The sequence below is a fragment of the Mus pahari genome, chromosome 21 (genome assembly GCF_900095145.1).
Source record: "Mus pahari chromosome 21, PAHARI_EIJ_v1.1, whole genome shotgun sequence".
In the NCBI taxonomy this organism is placed as follows: Eukaryota; Metazoa; Chordata; class Mammalia; order Rodentia; family Muridae; genus Mus; species Mus pahari.
In genome coordinates, this window is record NC_034610.1 from 9,028,095 (window position 1) to 9,044,691 (window position 16,597).

The 16,597-nt window shown below is 47.0% G+C and overlaps 1 protein-coding gene across 4 annotated transcripts in view; it reads left to right on the forward strand.

Moving 5' to 3' along the window:
- The first annotated feature begins 9,712 nt into the window (after positions 1-9,712).
- Positions 9,713-16,597, forward strand: part of LOC110338114 (centromere protein J-like) — a 21,438-nt gene continuing 14,553 nt past the window's right edge. Inside the window, exons 1-5 of one of the 4 annotated variants that reach the window (XM_021221338.1) lie at positions 9,713-9,823; positions 10,474-10,600; positions 10,917-11,068; positions 11,486-11,701; positions 15,150-15,308. In XM_021221338.1, the coding sequence (XP_021076997.1) occupies positions 10,964-11,068; positions 11,486-11,701; positions 15,150-15,308 (480 nt within the window). In that variant the 5' untranslated portion in view covers positions 9,713-9,823; positions 10,474-10,600; positions 10,917-10,963. Of the gene's footprint in view, positions 10,099-10,473; positions 10,689-10,916; positions 11,069-11,485; positions 11,702-15,149; positions 15,309-16,597 lie in introns of those variants that run through there. The other 3 variants (XM_021221339.1, XM_021221340.1, XM_021221341.1) reach the window with 3 other exon arrangements.

Below are 16,597 nucleotides of genomic sequence, written 5' to 3' on the forward strand. Positions count from 1 at the left end.
TCTCCCTCTCCCTTTCTGTCTCTCTCTTCCTATCTTATTTTATTTTAGGGGACTGCAGTATGGAGAGAGTATAGGAAAGCATGGGAGATGGGTGGGATTTGGGTACATGATGTGAAATTCACAAAGAATCGATACAACATTTAAAAACAGAATTCTAGAAACTCCACTGTGTCGATGGCTCTTTGGGGGCCTTGTGTGTACACAGTGTTAATGTCTGTTTTTAAATAAGTCTTCTTTTTTAAATAAATGTAAAATTGATAAAGGGGATTTTCTATTATTATTTTCTTGGCAGACTTATTAACCCAGAAATTGAAGGAAGCAAGATCTTTCTAAGAATTTGTCAAGGGATGCGTTGGTGTGGATTCTTGGATCACAGAAAGTCACGCCCACCCACGCAAGCGAGAGGGACCGGCCTTTCCGCGGACTTGCAGTTGCGGTGGGTTCTAGTCCAGGGGCCGGTTGTGTTCTATTCCAGGCGAACCTATCACTTTGCCGCAAGCCTCTGGCGTTGAGCTATGACAGAGCTGACTGTAACTCTCCTTAACTTAGCCTCTAGGAGGCTACGCTCCCAGACTCTGCCCTCAGGCTCTCCACCTCGAGGCCCTATGTCAGGGATTCAGAGGTCAACCCTGTTTCCCTGCTTCCCACACGCGTGATCACGCATGCCTCGTAGGCTCCCTAAGCGTCACTGCTTGCTAGTTTGTCTCATGCGGCTGAGGAGCCTGTTCCCATTGCTGGTGGGAGGAAACCAGGAGCAAGGGGGGTTTCCAGACAGGAACTACATTTTATCGGTGAATTCTTCATTTTAATCTAATTCCTTTTAATCATGCAAAGACTGAAGCCAATATAATTTAAGTCTTCTGTCTGAGTCCAGGGAGAAAGATCCTCTGATGCTCAGAAGGAGGGAAGTGAGATCTTCCCAGCATGCCTTTCACCACAGCTGTGAGACCTTCACAGACAGGAGGAGAGAAGAGAAACTGATCTACAGGGAGGGTTTCATGCAGCTCTTCTGGACCTTCTCCTGAGACTGCCTGTGAGTGTGGAAGGCAGCATGTATTTATGATACTGACCCAGTATGTCTTAGCTTGGTCGCAGAACCATAACTGATGCATGTGGTATGCTTATCAAGTCATTGCGGTACTTACGGATGTGATTTCTGAAGTGGTTCCCCGAGCTTATTTTAGTTTCTTTTCTATTTGATACGAAGAGACATCTTGGCCAAAGAAACTTACAGAAGAAAGGGTTTCCTTGGAGTTGACAGTTCCAGAGAGCCCGTGATCATCGTGGTTGTGAGGATGGCAGCAAGCAGGCAAGCATGGCACTGTGGCAGCAGCCAAGAGCTTGTACAATCCATAAGGAGGAGGCAGAACCAGAGCTGGCTGGGAATGCTGTGGGCTTTTGAAACCTCCCTTAGACGCCTTCTCCAAGAAGACCACCCTCCTAATCCTTCCCAAATAGTTTTGCCAACTGGGGATCAAGCTCTCTAATACATAATAAGCCTTTCTCGTGCATACCACAACAGTGGTCCTCAAAGATCACAGAGGATCTTTAAGAATCTTAACCTTTTGGAGCTTAGTAAGATCTTAGGGACTAACATTTACAGAGGAAGGAGCTGAGCCTTAAGACGTTGATCTTGACCATCTGCCTTAGGTTGGTGCATTTTCTATGCCTGCCCCTTTCCAGAATTGTCAGCCGCAGCCAAGGCTGTTGACACAACAGGTCCTGCAATGTGCTACCCAGGGCCCACTGTGCCCTGCTCCCAATGGGCACTTTCTTGTGGGCAGACTCTGCCTTGGCTGCCAGCACTTGATCTACTACTGTCTTGCCTGCAGATGTGTTGGTCTTCAGCAGCAGCAGCTCTTGTTCCATGTGCTGGGGACCCTCTGGTGTGCAGTTTTGAGTCCACATTTCTCAATGTCTCTGTTGTAGAAATATTTAATCCTGACCTGGGGTTTCTACCTCTCCTTAGACAACTTAGCTCTAGGGTAAAGCACACACACACACACACACACACACACACACACACACACACAGCCTTTATATTTATAATAAGCCTTAAACAGTTCAAAAGCTTGGCAGCTGTCTACCTTTTATGCTGTTAGAATCTACTTTGTTGATAACCCCAAGTCACTGCTTATTATGTTTCATCTGGGCTGCTCTTAATCCGATTGACCAGCCCTCAGGGCCATGTTCTCTTGGGTCCTAAGCCATGGTGGCTTCTTCTTCCTTCTCCCTTGTGGTCCCTTTCCAACCCCCATGTTCAGGAAACCTAAACTCCACCGATGTCTCTTCTGCCCAACTTTTGACTGTTGGCATCTTTATTTACCAATCAGACATATCTTGGGGCCAAGGTGTATGTGAGGACTCTCTCAGGGACAGCTAGGTCTTTGGAGCCCACACTTAGCATTACAATAGATAGCAAAAGACCAAACCTCAACATGTCTTCCTGCATTCACCATCTGTTTCAACAGCTGCAGAGCCAGTGTGTCTGAGAGGGCAGTCACCACCATTCTTAGCACCTCTGTCATTAGGGAGACATTCTTCCATCCCAGCTAGCTAGAACTAAGCTGTATGACTCCGAGCACCATGAAAACTTTTAGTCTCTATCCAGAACTGTAAGGTAGGCTCAGAAAGTCTCTGCTAACTGGACATGGTACTACTCAAGAGGAAAAGTCAGGGAGATGGGGATTCAAGGTCAGTTTGTGCTCTCTAGTGCGTCTGAGGCCACCCTGAGCTAGTGAGTCCATTCCAACAAAATAAAAAAGAAAACGAGAAAGAAGAGGAATGGAGAAGAGGATGAGGAGGGAAGGCAGGAGGAAGTAGAAGAGGAGAAAGAAAGGCAAGTTGACAGTCCAGGGACTCCAAACCTCACAGTTTCTCCCAACAGCTCTGTGGGTCAGAAGCGCAACGCAAGTGACACACACTGGAGTCCAGCGGTCAGCAGGGCCATGTGCCTGGGGGGAATCTCAGGGGCAAATCTTTCCTTTGCCCACTGTTGGAGGCACCTCCGTTCCTTGCACTGTGGATGCTTCCCACCATCGACCATTAGCACTCATTGGTGCTCCCCGGGGTCCATCTGCCCCCGGATACAAACACACTAGTCACTAGTCACTTTGTTGTCTTTAATCTATGCCTCCTCCATCATAAGATCTGTGGCCTACCCACACAGAAAGTCCTCCTTTCAAAGTGCATCTCTGGAGACCGCCTTTCTTTCCATCACAAATGCTACCTATAGAATATATAAAAACAGAGGCTTGGAGCCAGGTATGGTGGCCTGTGTAGCATTTGGGAGGTTAAGGCAGGAGGATGGCCATAAGTTTCAGTTGTGGGATGAATTTCAGACCAGCCTAGAGTACAGTGTCTAAATAAATTAATGCAAACCAAACAAGCAAAGAAGTCGACAACCAGTATCTGATGCCTTCTCCCCATGACAGGCCGCTGCGTTCTGCCCTAAAAGGCTATGCACCCCACCTTCCTCTTTCAGTTATTTACATACCATTTCCAGGACCATCTTTCACAATCCACTGGCTTTATGATGACAAAATTGCAACAGATCCCATTGCTTCCTCTCTCAAGCCTAAGATCCAAGGGTCTAAATATAACAGGAATGGCTTCTAAGGAGACTGTTTTGTGTGGTCTGGAGAACAATCTATGATAACTGTGCTTTTGGATGAGTGAGTTTATTAAGTGTATAATTGGCAGAAGTGAAATAATAGATAGTGAGGAACAGATAGAGAAAAGATCATCACCACCACCACCATCATCATCATCACCATCATCACCATCGTCACCATCACCACCACCACCACCATCATCACCATCATCACTGCCACCACCATCATCACCATCATCACCACCACCACCATTATCACCATCATCACCACCACCACCATTATCACCATCATCACCACCACCACCATTATCACCATCATCATCACCACCACCATCATCACCATCATCCCCATCATCACCATCATCCCCATCATTACCATCATCCCCATCATTACCATCATCCCCACCACCACCATCATCACCATCATCACCATCATCACCATCATCACCATCATCACCACCACCACCATCATCACCATCATCACCGCCACCACCATCATCACCATCATCCCCATCATCACCATCATCACATCATCACCATCATCACCATCATCACCATCATCACCATCATCCCCACCACCACCACCACAATCATCACCACCACCATCATCACCATCATCACCACCACCACCATCATCACCATCATCACTATCATCACCGCCACCACCATCATCACCATCATCACCATCACCACCACCACCATCATCACCATCGCCTGGGCAACCTAATTGAAAGAGCAAGCAAAAACTAACATCATCAAATTGGGTCTCAAGACACCCAGCAGAAACCAACCCAGGAAGCTGAGGGAGTCAGAAGTTTCTGATGGACTTTTCACTCTGTTTGAGCTGCCCGTGGCTGAACTTCTGCCTTTCCCACTGTAGACATTTTACATCCTGGGATAAACAGTAGTAACCCCTTTTGGAAGAGGTTACCCTCGTAGGTGTCTTCAGGAACTCGATGCTTTTACCCTTGGGGCTGTTTTGTTGTTCTTTTCCCATCTTGTCTCAGAGTTTTGGGAGCCATCTCATCCCCAGACAAGAGGTTTAGGGGGCCCTTTTGAGACCAACATGCTTGGGTTTGGAATGGGAGTAGGGTCTGCAACCTCAATCCCAGAGTCTGCTTTCAACAAGATTAATCATGTGCCATCAAATCAAATTATCATCAGAGCACAATTTACCAATAAAGTACGCATTATGCCGAGACCTTACAGTTTAGTCTTATCTCTAGATTCCAGAACTTCTTTTCCTCAAGGGCAGTCTCCTGGGACAGCAGTTGATCACCCCTCCTGGCCTCTTGGCCTCTCTGTAAGACCTCACATCTCTGTTACTGCAGATGCTCTCACCCAGAGCCCTACATGCTGACTGATGCTACCGTGTATCTGGGCCCAGGCTCAGTGCATTCCAGACTCTGCCCCACTGAGGCCAAGACTCCCTGAGACTTCTCTCTCGTCATGAGCTAAGCCAGTGACTGGTTTCTGTTTCAAGGGTTTTTAAAGATGAGGAAAAAGCAGAACAAAAGCCCACAGCATTGAGTTATTTCCATCCCAGTGACTCATGGGATCATAGTTTTGTGGGGTTTCAGGACCGCGGTGTCAGAAATCTTGTCTTCATGTCTGTTTCTCAGACAAACTAGGAGCAGAGTTCCCCTGCTCGCCATTCAGCCTTCCCTCCGAGAAGACAATTCTGTGTCTGATGTTGTGCAGCCAGGAAGGAGAGAGACCAAGTCTATTGCAGTGTTCAGGATTCTCATTGCCCTTCATGCATGGGGTTCCCTTAGCTGCATCCTGGACTTTAGCACACGGAGCTCTGCCCTGGCTCCTGGTTGCCCCCCACCCCTTCTAGACAATCACGGTGCTGGTTGGAAGGGTTCTGCCCAGTGGGCACCTTCATCCTACACTGCTCATGTGCCCACAGGGATGGAGAAAGCACACTGGGGTTAGAAGTATACTTCTAATTTCCAGGCTTGATTAAATGGGTTATTTGTTAAATAATAAAGCACTTTTTGAACAACAGAAGAAACTGGGTGAAGTTAAAATGAGCACCAGTCCCTTGGGGCTGGAAACCAGGGAATTTGTCCCCAGAAGAGCAGGAAGGGGGCAGGCTTCCCAGGTCTGAGACATCACTCTGTTGTCAGGATCATGTGCAGTCACCTTGGTGGTTAGAGTCTCACCAGAAAACAGTACACAGTTGTCACCATCTGGTGTCTGGAACCTTTGTGGATTTGCCCTCAGTGACCTCCCAGCACTGAGGCCAGAACTCACAGTTGGTTTGAAGTGGCTCTCTGGGTCATATAGGAAAGAAATAGCTCATGGTTGAATCTACATGAGTCTGTGTCTCCTCTCCTTTTAGTACCCAACCTGACTCCCACGTCACTTGGCTCCTCTTGCAAAAAAACCAAACACATGTGGAGAGAGTAATTCTTTGTGCCAGCAGCTCTGGACATCTCTCTGCTCAGAGAACAGTCACCGTGGAAAATACCGTGTACTCCACACCGGTCAGCAACTAGGTGTTTATTAGACAAAGAACTTACGGGGTGCTGCTGTCCACTCCTCTAGGTCAGTGGTTCTCAACCTCCCTAACACTGCGACCCTTTAATAATACAGTTCCTCATGTGTGTGACCTGCCCCCTCTAACATAAAATTATTTTCATTACTACCTCATAGCTGTAATTTTGCTACTGTTATGAATCATTGTGCAAATATCTGGTATGCAAGATACTTGATATTCGACCCCCAAAGAGGTTGGGACCTACAGGTTGAGAACCATGGCTCTAGGCTGTCTCACCACTGAGTTTAACGAAAAGGTTTGCAACCCTTACACAGTGTAAAGGGGAGCCTGTGTTTAAAGCGTGCATGGCCTGTGCTATTCACACTCAACCAGAAAATTCCAAAGAAATAGGGAGTTTTGTGTGAATTGAAATGCCCCCCCCATCAGCCTCACATTCATAATGGTAGGAGGGGCCTCCAGGATGGTGGATGGTTAGAGCCAGTGGTAGCCAGATTCTTTGGCCTGGATGGACACCAGAGACTCTGGCCTAAAGCAGACATGAGCAACCCCAGCAGTAGAGTCCAGGAGTAAAAACTCCAGGTACATGCCACGCTGTCCTGCCCTTCAATCTCAGAGTGCCTGCTTCCTGCCAACAACTATGTCGGAAAAAGAAAATGGAGCCGCTGACCTGTTTGGGAACCCTGTGGGTGGGTCTGTGCTTCTTGGGCTAACAGACATCCCCCTGATTGGTTCTTATTCTTCACCTCATTGGCATCTATGTACCCAGGTATCAGAGTATGCAGGGGCCTATGCAACAAGGTGCTTGGCATCTTTATTGTCAAACTCGAGGGACAGCTCCCTGGAGAGGGAAAATGGATGACTGCTCCCTGCCTCTCTAGACACACTGCCACCTCAAGCAGGGAGCTCACTCCTGCCTCAGCCTCTGGGACCACTTTTCTTGTGTCACTCTCTTTAGTGGCATGCCTGTTGTGGTGGCTATTCTCCATTGTCTACTTGACTATGTCTTTTTTGTAACTAAATAATTTGAAATGGGAAGACCCACTTCTAATCCAGAGCTTTGAATCTGGGCCACAGATTCTCCTGGCAGCCTATATAAAGGACAATGTCCCCCACCCATGGAAAAGGAAGCTTTGCCTCTTTGCCTTCTTGTCCTCTCTCTTTCTAGCAAGTTCATGCCTTCACTGACAGGAGAGCCTACTTCAGGATTCCAGTGTATACTAAAGGCCAGCTGAGACCTCCAGCATCATGGACTGAACAACTACTGAATTCTTGAGACTTCCATTGGTAGACAGCCATTGTCGAACTAGCTGGGACGCAAGCAATTCTGATAAATTCCATTCGTGTGTGTGTGTGTGTGTGTGTGTGTGTGTGTGTGTGCGCGTGCGTGCACGCGCGCGAGCGTGCATTCTTTCTGTAGAAATTCTATAAGAACATATATATGTATGCATGTTTATGTGTGTGTACCTGTATGTGTGTATGTGTTTGTGTATGTGTGTATGTATTTGTGTATGTGAGTGTATGTGTGTATGTTTATGTGTGTATGTGTCATATGTGTGTATATATTTGCATGTGTGTACATGTATGTGTATTTGCATATGTGTACATGTATGTGTGTTTATGTGTGTATGCATATGTGTATGTATGTGTGTATATATGTATGTAGATGTATATATGTATACTCTTTCTATAAGTACTGCCCCTCTAGAGAACCCTGACTAGTACACCTTCTGAAGGCTTATTCCGAGGACTGCTCTCCTGATGTCCTGAGAGCTGTGACACTCACTGACAGCCTTTGGTTGGAATCCTTTTGCTATCACTAGTTGAAAGACTCTACCGTCCTCAGCTGGCTGCTCCCACATGGTGACCTTCAATTCTCCCACTTGAAGTATTATTGCCTTCTGAACAAGCCCTCTCCATTTCTTCAATCCTGTCTGTCCAGCCACTGCATTCTTGGAGTGGGCACGTCAACAGAATTCAGGAGGATTGGCTGTTAACACCACAGAGGAGGAGGCTGAGGAGCAGGCAAAGCCGTTTATCTTTGTGTGTCACCATCACACAGAGTTGCTCATTTAAAAAGTTTTGACCTCTGGGTCTGGGTCTTCTTTAGGGGCTTGTGTTCCTTCTTAGCCATGAATTTCAGCTTTTGCTTTAACTACTCTACAATGGACTGTCAGCACAGATGCAGATTGCCCATGGTTATCTGCGTTCACAGAGGAGTTGGAGTGTTAGAGACTGAACCTTAGCATAGATCTCACAAACACACAGTTAAGGATTCACACCTTAGCATAGATCCCACAAACACACAGTTAAGGATTCACACTCAAACGTAAGGCTTTACTAGGAGGGAAAATCCCAAATCACCGTGCCGGTCTGTGGGGATCATATGTAGAAACCTTTCTGTCTTTAGGAAACTTCTTAGAAAGGCCACTGCCTTGTTAACAGGCAGTGCAGGAATCGATTTCTGCTCTCAGAAGGTGAACGAGTGGTGTGCTGTCACCTCCCCTGTGGACGTAAGAGCATGAGCAACCAAGTCTGAAGTACAGCCAAGGCATTCACTGTGTCCCTCACTCAACACATCATTATTTTCTGCTGACCCCATACCACAGACCATCCAACACCAATGTCCCAAGCAAGTTCAAGCTGACTGACACCGGCGCAGGCTCCCACAGATGTTTGCCCCTCAGAAAAAGGACAGGAAGCAATGCAGTTTAGCTCTTCCTATGTTCCTGCTTCTGGACACTCTCCACCTAGCCTCTTTGGGCTTCAGAAGTTCCACTCTATCCAGCTCTGGAGACAATCACATGGAGCCTTGATAGGGACTCCTTTCCAGGAAGGAGCATCTCTGACCACAGCCACGTGGTGGATGTCTTATCCTCCAATGGATACAATCAAAGCCCTGGGCACCTGGCTTCCCCTAGCTAACAAGGACTGGTCCAAGTCCTTGATAAAAAAAAAAAAAAAAAAGAATGAGAAGAAGTTCAAGGCCTCCCAGAAGTAGCACTGTCCATTCCAACACAGCTAGAACCCTCTGTGTCCCCAGGATCGGTGTGACCAAGGATCCCCAGGTAGGGAATGACACACTCTTATGAAAAACGTTACCTCTGTTTGCCTTTAAATATTTAACCACTCCAAATAAGAAGTGATGGCCGGGGCTTTCAGCGCTACACCGACTCTGTGTCTCATCCTTGTCCATGGTCACAAAAACCAGGTGGACAGGTTAGTGGGAGGGGCATTTTTGTGGAATCACATCTTGCCTCGTGTCTCCTGTTTAACTCCGTAGAGATTATATTCTCCTTGTGAACATCTATGAGTAGTTTGATTCCATCTTTAAGAAATTTTACAGTTTTATGGTTTTTTTTTTTTTTTTTGTCAAGAAAGCGTGTTGAGAAAATTGGGTTTTTACCCTGTTGCAGCTTACTCTGTTGTCAATTGACTAGAGAGTCCGGCTCTCTCCAGATTCTCTCTATGGGTGGACATGAGCTTACTCTAGCTGAATCACGGGTATATTGGTAATTATAATATCTTATAACCGAATATAAAATCCCAAGACTGCATGAGATGGCATGGCCCTTTAAGACAGAGAGTCGGTTTAGAATGGACGCGTTTCCTGGAGTTCTCAAGCTAGCTGTGTAGAGGGCACAGAGAGCTGTTGGGATATGGCCTAGATGAGGAATATCCTGGTAGAAGTCACCATCTTAGGCTAGGTGAAGTGACTGGCTGGGGGGCGCAGAGGGAGGGTACTCCCTGGTGAGAAGGGCTTAGGATCCAATGCTGGGGAATAGAGTCCTCCTTCTGAGAAGCCATGGATGCCAGTCTACCCCTGCAGAAAACCATGGGGCCCGGGCTAGATGAAGGTGCAGTGGGTTATGAATAAGCTCTGCTATTGGTGCCTTTGTCTCTCAGTAGGAAATACCCTGTCTCCAGTCAGATCCCCCACCACTGTGGCTAAGCCTCTCATTCTTGTTTCTATACAGCCTAGGTTGGTGAACACAAGTATTTATGTGTAGAAACAGGAAATGTGCTGTTATATTTGTGATTTGGGGTAAGAACATTCCCAAAGGCTCTGCCTGGAAATCCCTGCCACTCACCCATCCTCACACCCCCTCCCACAAGCTGGTCAGTGGCTACCATTCTCTACATTGGTAAGGGTGTGGCAATTAGCTGCAGTGGGGCTTTAGTAGTGGTAGAGGGGTTGATTTAGTTACTGGCGTCATATGCTGGAACCAGTGCTCTCCCGTGGAAGGCTGCTCTTCCATTTTTCTCTCCACTCAACCATCTCCTGCTGGGCTCCCCCTCCGCCCCATGACTCCAACTCTCAGGTTCCATAAATCCTCCTTCTGTGTCATCCTTTTAGGTTATGGAGTTGTAGGTTGGGGACGAGGGGTTTGTCCTGATGAGAGGCAGCCAAAGCTTCCACAGCAAGGGTCTGACGAAGGACTAAGACCTCCCAGGCGCCCTCTCAAGGCCCTGTTCACCTCAAGGTAATGCTGGCAGTACTCATGTGATCAGGCACCATGCTGACTCTCTGAACCAAAGTGTTTTCCACCCTCCTCTGGGGACACAGCCCTTGTAAGTGACTGGGTCCTTTCCATTTAGTGGTTTCCAGACATGGGAACCTTTTCTTGGTCAGCTCCAGGTGGAAACTGTTCCCAGGCAGGTGGGTGGCGAGACTTAGTGAAGCATGGGGAGCCATTCTCCATTCTAAGTCAGAGGATAGGAAGGCCATTGGATACTAATCAGAGGGGCAGAGATGCGATGCACTAAGAAATTCTCATGAGCCTTCCCTTTTACAACCAGAATGCTTACTGGTCACCTCAAGGCTAAATAGTCAGCAGAGACAAGCCATGTTGGAGGATCTGAGTCAAGGAAAAGGGTCCAGCCATGAGAAGAGGAAGATGGAGAGCACAGCCCAGATCCCCAAGGAGGACGGCAAACTTGATGAGGTTGTGGTAAGCCAGGCCAAGAAGCATCGTGTCCCTCAAACGGGGAACTGTGCTATTGCTTGATATCTGCCCTTCCTTTCTACAACTCTGGGACACACACTGGCTTTTTCTAGTTCCGGAGAAGGCTCTAGGCATCTGAAAATGGGTCAAAAATGTCAGGACATTTGCATTCCTTAAATCATACCAGCAAATTCCCTGATCCTTGTCAGGTTCCCCCATCTGCCTGCAAAATGTCTCCTTCTAGTCTCACACACACACACACACAGAGGCTTTCACACATCCAGTCTCTTGTCCCGTTGGGGCTGTACGGTAACCTTGCTTAGGATCCATCCCCATTTGTTCTCAGAACGAGGCTGTCTGGGGGGTGGCCCCCCACTCCTGCAGGTTGCCTGGTAAGTGCCTGTCACTCTCTTCCTACCCCAGGGGCTGCAGAAGCAGATCTGTGACCTTGGGACAGAGCTCACAAGACAATCATCTTGGTGGTGCGTAGCTCACAAAGACCTCCAAAACCAGATCGATGCTCTGATAAAGGAGAACCAGGAGATCCGTGCAGAACTGAAGACTTTGAAGAAGCAGGATGTGGAGGCCACCAAAGCCTCTATAGGCTCACCCACCCCGGCAAGAGCAAGCAACACTCTGGTACAGCAGACGTTCTGCAGTCCACAGATAACAGCACAGGAAGGCTTACACCATTCCATGCAGGCACACTGTCTCCACTGGGTACCCCATGAAGGCTTCACCATCTGTCAGTCATAAATCACACAAAACTGACAGTAAATCCAGACAGCCTTCCTGGGAGCCCAGGGGAGAGCATGTCCCCTCCCTGTCTCTAGGACACCCACAGCTCGATGGAACAGCTGTGCACTAGGCCACCTCAGGACTCCAGGTTCCTACTTTACCTTAACAGACGGACTGAATCCTGTCATTAACCCTACCCAGGCACAGGGGGAAGTAGGACTTAGACCCAACCCTGTAACTAAGTGACTGGGAGCTGACTGTTGTCACTGATAGAAGCTGAGAGGGGTCCTGGTAAGAGACTTCACCTAGCCTTTGCTATCATGCTGCCACTACCCCTGGCACATACTAAGTGGGTAGATATCACTCCACATCTTCAGACGCTAGGCTTTCCTCGACGTGAGGTAAGGGCTTGGCGAGTTCTTAAATGCTCACTGACGGTACGTGATACCGCTCCTCACGTGTCTGCGGACAGGAACAGCATCGTACCACAAACACACATCTTTGAACAACAACAGAAACAACAGAGAGCAAAACCGGGAGTGTGCCGCCCTTGTACATTTGCCCAGGCTACATGTGGTAGCCAAACACGGTTCTAGGAATGATGTCAGAAGGTCGGCCACATGTACACATGTGTGTGAAGCCGTAAGCACTGGAGACACGGTGTTGAAGGTTCACACTGCCCTTCTTCCTCAGGGGAGAGTGTGCAACTTAGAATACCCACCCCACACTTGTAGAAAGCCTATGAAGAAGGAAGTCCTGTAACTCAGGGTACTCTCTCCCCCTCCTCTTCCACTTCCCCTCCCCCTCATCCCCTCTCCCCCTCCTTCTCCCCTTCCCCTCTCCTTCCCTCCTTCCTTCCCTTCCTCTCTCTCTCTGTCTCTCTCTCTCTTTCTCTCTCTTGCCCTCACACACATTCACACACACACACACACACACACACACACACACACACACACACACACACAAACGGAAGGAATTTAAATGGATACACCATATAATGGGGAAGACAATACCCCAACTAGACATCTTATACCACCAAATAGATCCTCCAGTGCCAGGAATGGATTACATCTTCTTGAGACATTGGCCAGAGGGGTCCCATGGAACTCCCCAAACAGAACAGGCTATAGCTAAGACTATTGGTTGCTCCTTACAAACTGATTTTCAAGGCTCTAATGTCTGAAGACACAGTTTCCTCACTGAGATGGAGAAATGAAACTGTTAGCCACTAGCAGCTTCAAGTCTACTGACTAGTGTTCATGGCGCCGTGAGGTACTCTGCATGCTATGCGACCAGAAGAGAAAGGCAACGGTCAGTAGCACCCATTGCAAACCCATTTACCCAAAACAGAGGCCTGCCTGCAAGATATATTGATGTAATTGTGGCATACATATTATGGGAGTAACCGGGCACTTCTTTATTGAATTTAAAGATCACTCCAGGAGATAGAATCCATACCTAAGTTGGCCAAGAAACTGGGACTAGATAGGTCATGAGTGGAGGAGAAAACCAAAGAGAATTATTCTGCTGAAGGAACGTGTCAATAAAACGAGTCTTAATGACACGTCGCTATATCCATAGATCAGGGCCACCTCGGCCCTCACCAGAGGCATTTCTTCTTGCATACATGGTAATTAACATAGGAAGCACAGTGGACAGTGTGCAGAGAGACTTTGGGGCACTTGGTCCTAGATGGGGTACCTTAAACCCCTCCCCCTCACGCCTCCACAGAAACAGCATCCTCCAGACACAAGAGGGCTGACACACTACAAACTCACGGAGACCTACACAGCACACCGAGGCCTGTACAGGTTCAAACTGAATAAAATGCCAGCACTAAGAAGGGGGAGTGGACACAATGGACACAATGGGGAGAAGCTATTTACAAATGCAAGCTCCCAGGAAAGAGAAAAGTTCTTCAATGCCAGGGTGGGGGTGGGGCTGGGAGTAGGGGTGGGGAGGGCACTGTATTAACCACACTCCAAGGAAGACCTTGTAGTTGACCAACACAAAATGGATCCCATGTCCTGTTTGATTGTTTTGGTTTTTGGTTTTGTTTGTTGTTTTTTGTTTTTTTTTCTTTTTGGTGTGTGTGTGTGTGTTGCAGTGGTAGTGTTGGGGTCTTTTGTCTTGTTGTTTTTTCTTTTTACGTTTCAATTTTTAATTTGTTTTTTTTTTTGTTTTATTTGTTTTTTTGTTATTTTTTTGAAACAGACAGATAGTGATAGATAGATAGATAGATAGATAGATAGATAGATAGATAGATAGATAAAACATGAAGTAGTGCAGATAGGGAGGTGGCAAGGAGGAGCTGGGAGGACCTGGGGAAAGGAAAGAATATGATATATATACATATATATACATATATATATATATATATATGATATATATGATATATATTAAAGATATATATAAGATATATATGATATATATTAAAGATATATAAGATATATTAAAGATATATGATATAAAAGATATATATGATATATATTAAAGATATATATGATATATATTAAAGATATATGTATATAAGATGTATATTAAAGATATGCATATATCTTTAAATAAACATTGCTGACTTGTTTCTTCCCCACTTTCAGCTGAAGTTGCGTAATGTAAGGGCGGGAAGGAAGGTTAGAGTTTTTTAGTCTTAGTCTTTGGAAGCCTGTGATGGTTTGACACTGAGGTCAGCAGGAAGAAGGAAGCACTCACGGGTCACAGAAGTCTCACCAGCCTGGACAGAATCCAGTCCTGACTCTCCTAACTAAAGCCACTACTAAGAGAACCCAACATTAGTGAGCTATTTAAACCATGTCCCTTCCTCTCTGTGCCCTCTAAGCCTGGGAGCCCCTGCCCTCTGGCGTCCCTGCCTGCCTGTGGCTTGCACGTGTGACCTTTCTGCATGCTCTCCTCTGTGCCCTAGTTCTGCTGCCAGTTCAGTGGCCACAGCAGAAGAAAGTGTAACTAATAATCCGAATGCAGCAAGATTGCTTAGCAGAGGTGTGTGTGCATGGTGGGGAGTGATTTTTAAAAATAGGACAAAGGCTAGAAATTTGTTTATAAAATTTGTTAAACATGTTTTAAGCACTACGGTATCAAACCCTCTCTAGACAACAGATTGTGAACCCTTTGCGTATTGCAATCCACAGAAGGGAGTGGTTCTGAACTCAGACTGTGGGGGAGGGCGTGCTGAGAGCAGCTTCTCCTCTGCACACCTCGGGGACCGAAAACCAAACCAAACCATGGGGTTGTTATAGTCCTCACTGTGGGGTAGCGAATGTGCCCTGTTAACCGATCCTTTGGGATGGTACCGCTGATGGTGACCTAAGTCCCCCTCGTTTGTTTGTAGCCAGTGTACATAAAGATAGAGGGGATTGATTCCGAGAGGACGACCTCATGGGATGAGAGGGATGAGCTTTCTGGAAGCCCTCCGAACAGAAGCACAATGGCCACCGGAGGAACAGACTCCCAGGATGAAAGGCTGTCTTTCACATCTGTAGATGAAAAGGTGATCTTGGGAGCTTGTACTGTCTCTGAGAGTGTAGTCTCTGACTCTCCCTCCCTCTCCCTGCCCTTCCTTCTGCCCTCCCTCCCTCTCCCTTCTCTCTTCCCTCTCCCTGTTTGTGTGGGTTCCAGTATCTATCTCCACCTTATTTCAAAAGTGTTTTTATGTATGTATGTATGTATGCATGTATGTATGTGTGTATGCATGTATGTGTATGTATGTATGTATGTATGCATGTATGCATGTGTGTATATATGTATGCATGCATGCATGTATGTGTATGTATGTGTATATATGTATGTGTATGTGTATGTGTGTGTGCATGTGTGCATGTGTGTATGTGTGTATGTGTATGTATGTATATATGTATGTGTATGTGTATATGTTTGTATGTGTGTATGTGTGTGTATGCATGTGTGTATGTATGTATGTATGTGTGTGCATGTATGTATGTGTGTGTATGTATGTATGTATGTGTGTGTGTATATTGTCTTCCGGTATCCATCTCCACATCATTTTTAAAAATTGTTTTTACCCGCGTGTGTGCCCATGGAGGCCAGAGGAGGTTGTGCTAGGTCGCCTTGAGGTAGAGTTACACATGATTGTGAGTCATCCAACATAAGTGCAGGGAACCAGACTGGGGTCCTCTGCAACAGCAGCACCAGCTTTTAACCATTGGGTGGGTCCTCCAGGCTCTCTCCCTCATTTTGTGAGACGTATTCTCTGAGTCTGGCCTTCTCTGGTTGACTCCACTCTCTGGCTAGCAAGCTTCAGGCATCCTGCTGCCTGGGCTCTATGGGTGACGGGGTTACAGGTATGCGGCCACACCTGTTCTTTCATGGGTCCTACGCATCTGAACTTGGATCGTCATGCTAGAGCAGAAAGCCCTTTGCCAGCCCTCTCCTCTCCCTACCTCCTCACCTCCTCACCCAGGAATACTTCCTGCTTTATCCCAATGGATGAAGCCCAGTAAGAACATTCACTTTGCTACCCAAAATGGACTCAGGAATTTGTTAAACATGACGTTGTTTCTATAAATTAGAAAGCTGCATATGTGCCTTCAGCTCCAAAAGAAGACTAGAACATCAGGGGTCGGTTTTGGTGTTGTTAGCCTAGTGTATGGGTGGGGGATTTTCTATATTGCATTAGTTGCTGGGAGTCAGGGAACAGAGCCGAATACTCTTGGTAGAGCCTGAGAAGTGTTGTAGGCACCTGAGAGCTGACATGGCTGTGCACAGCACCTGGTCCCTGGGCTGGTGGCATTGCGGGAGGAAATGACAGGCTGGTGGCAT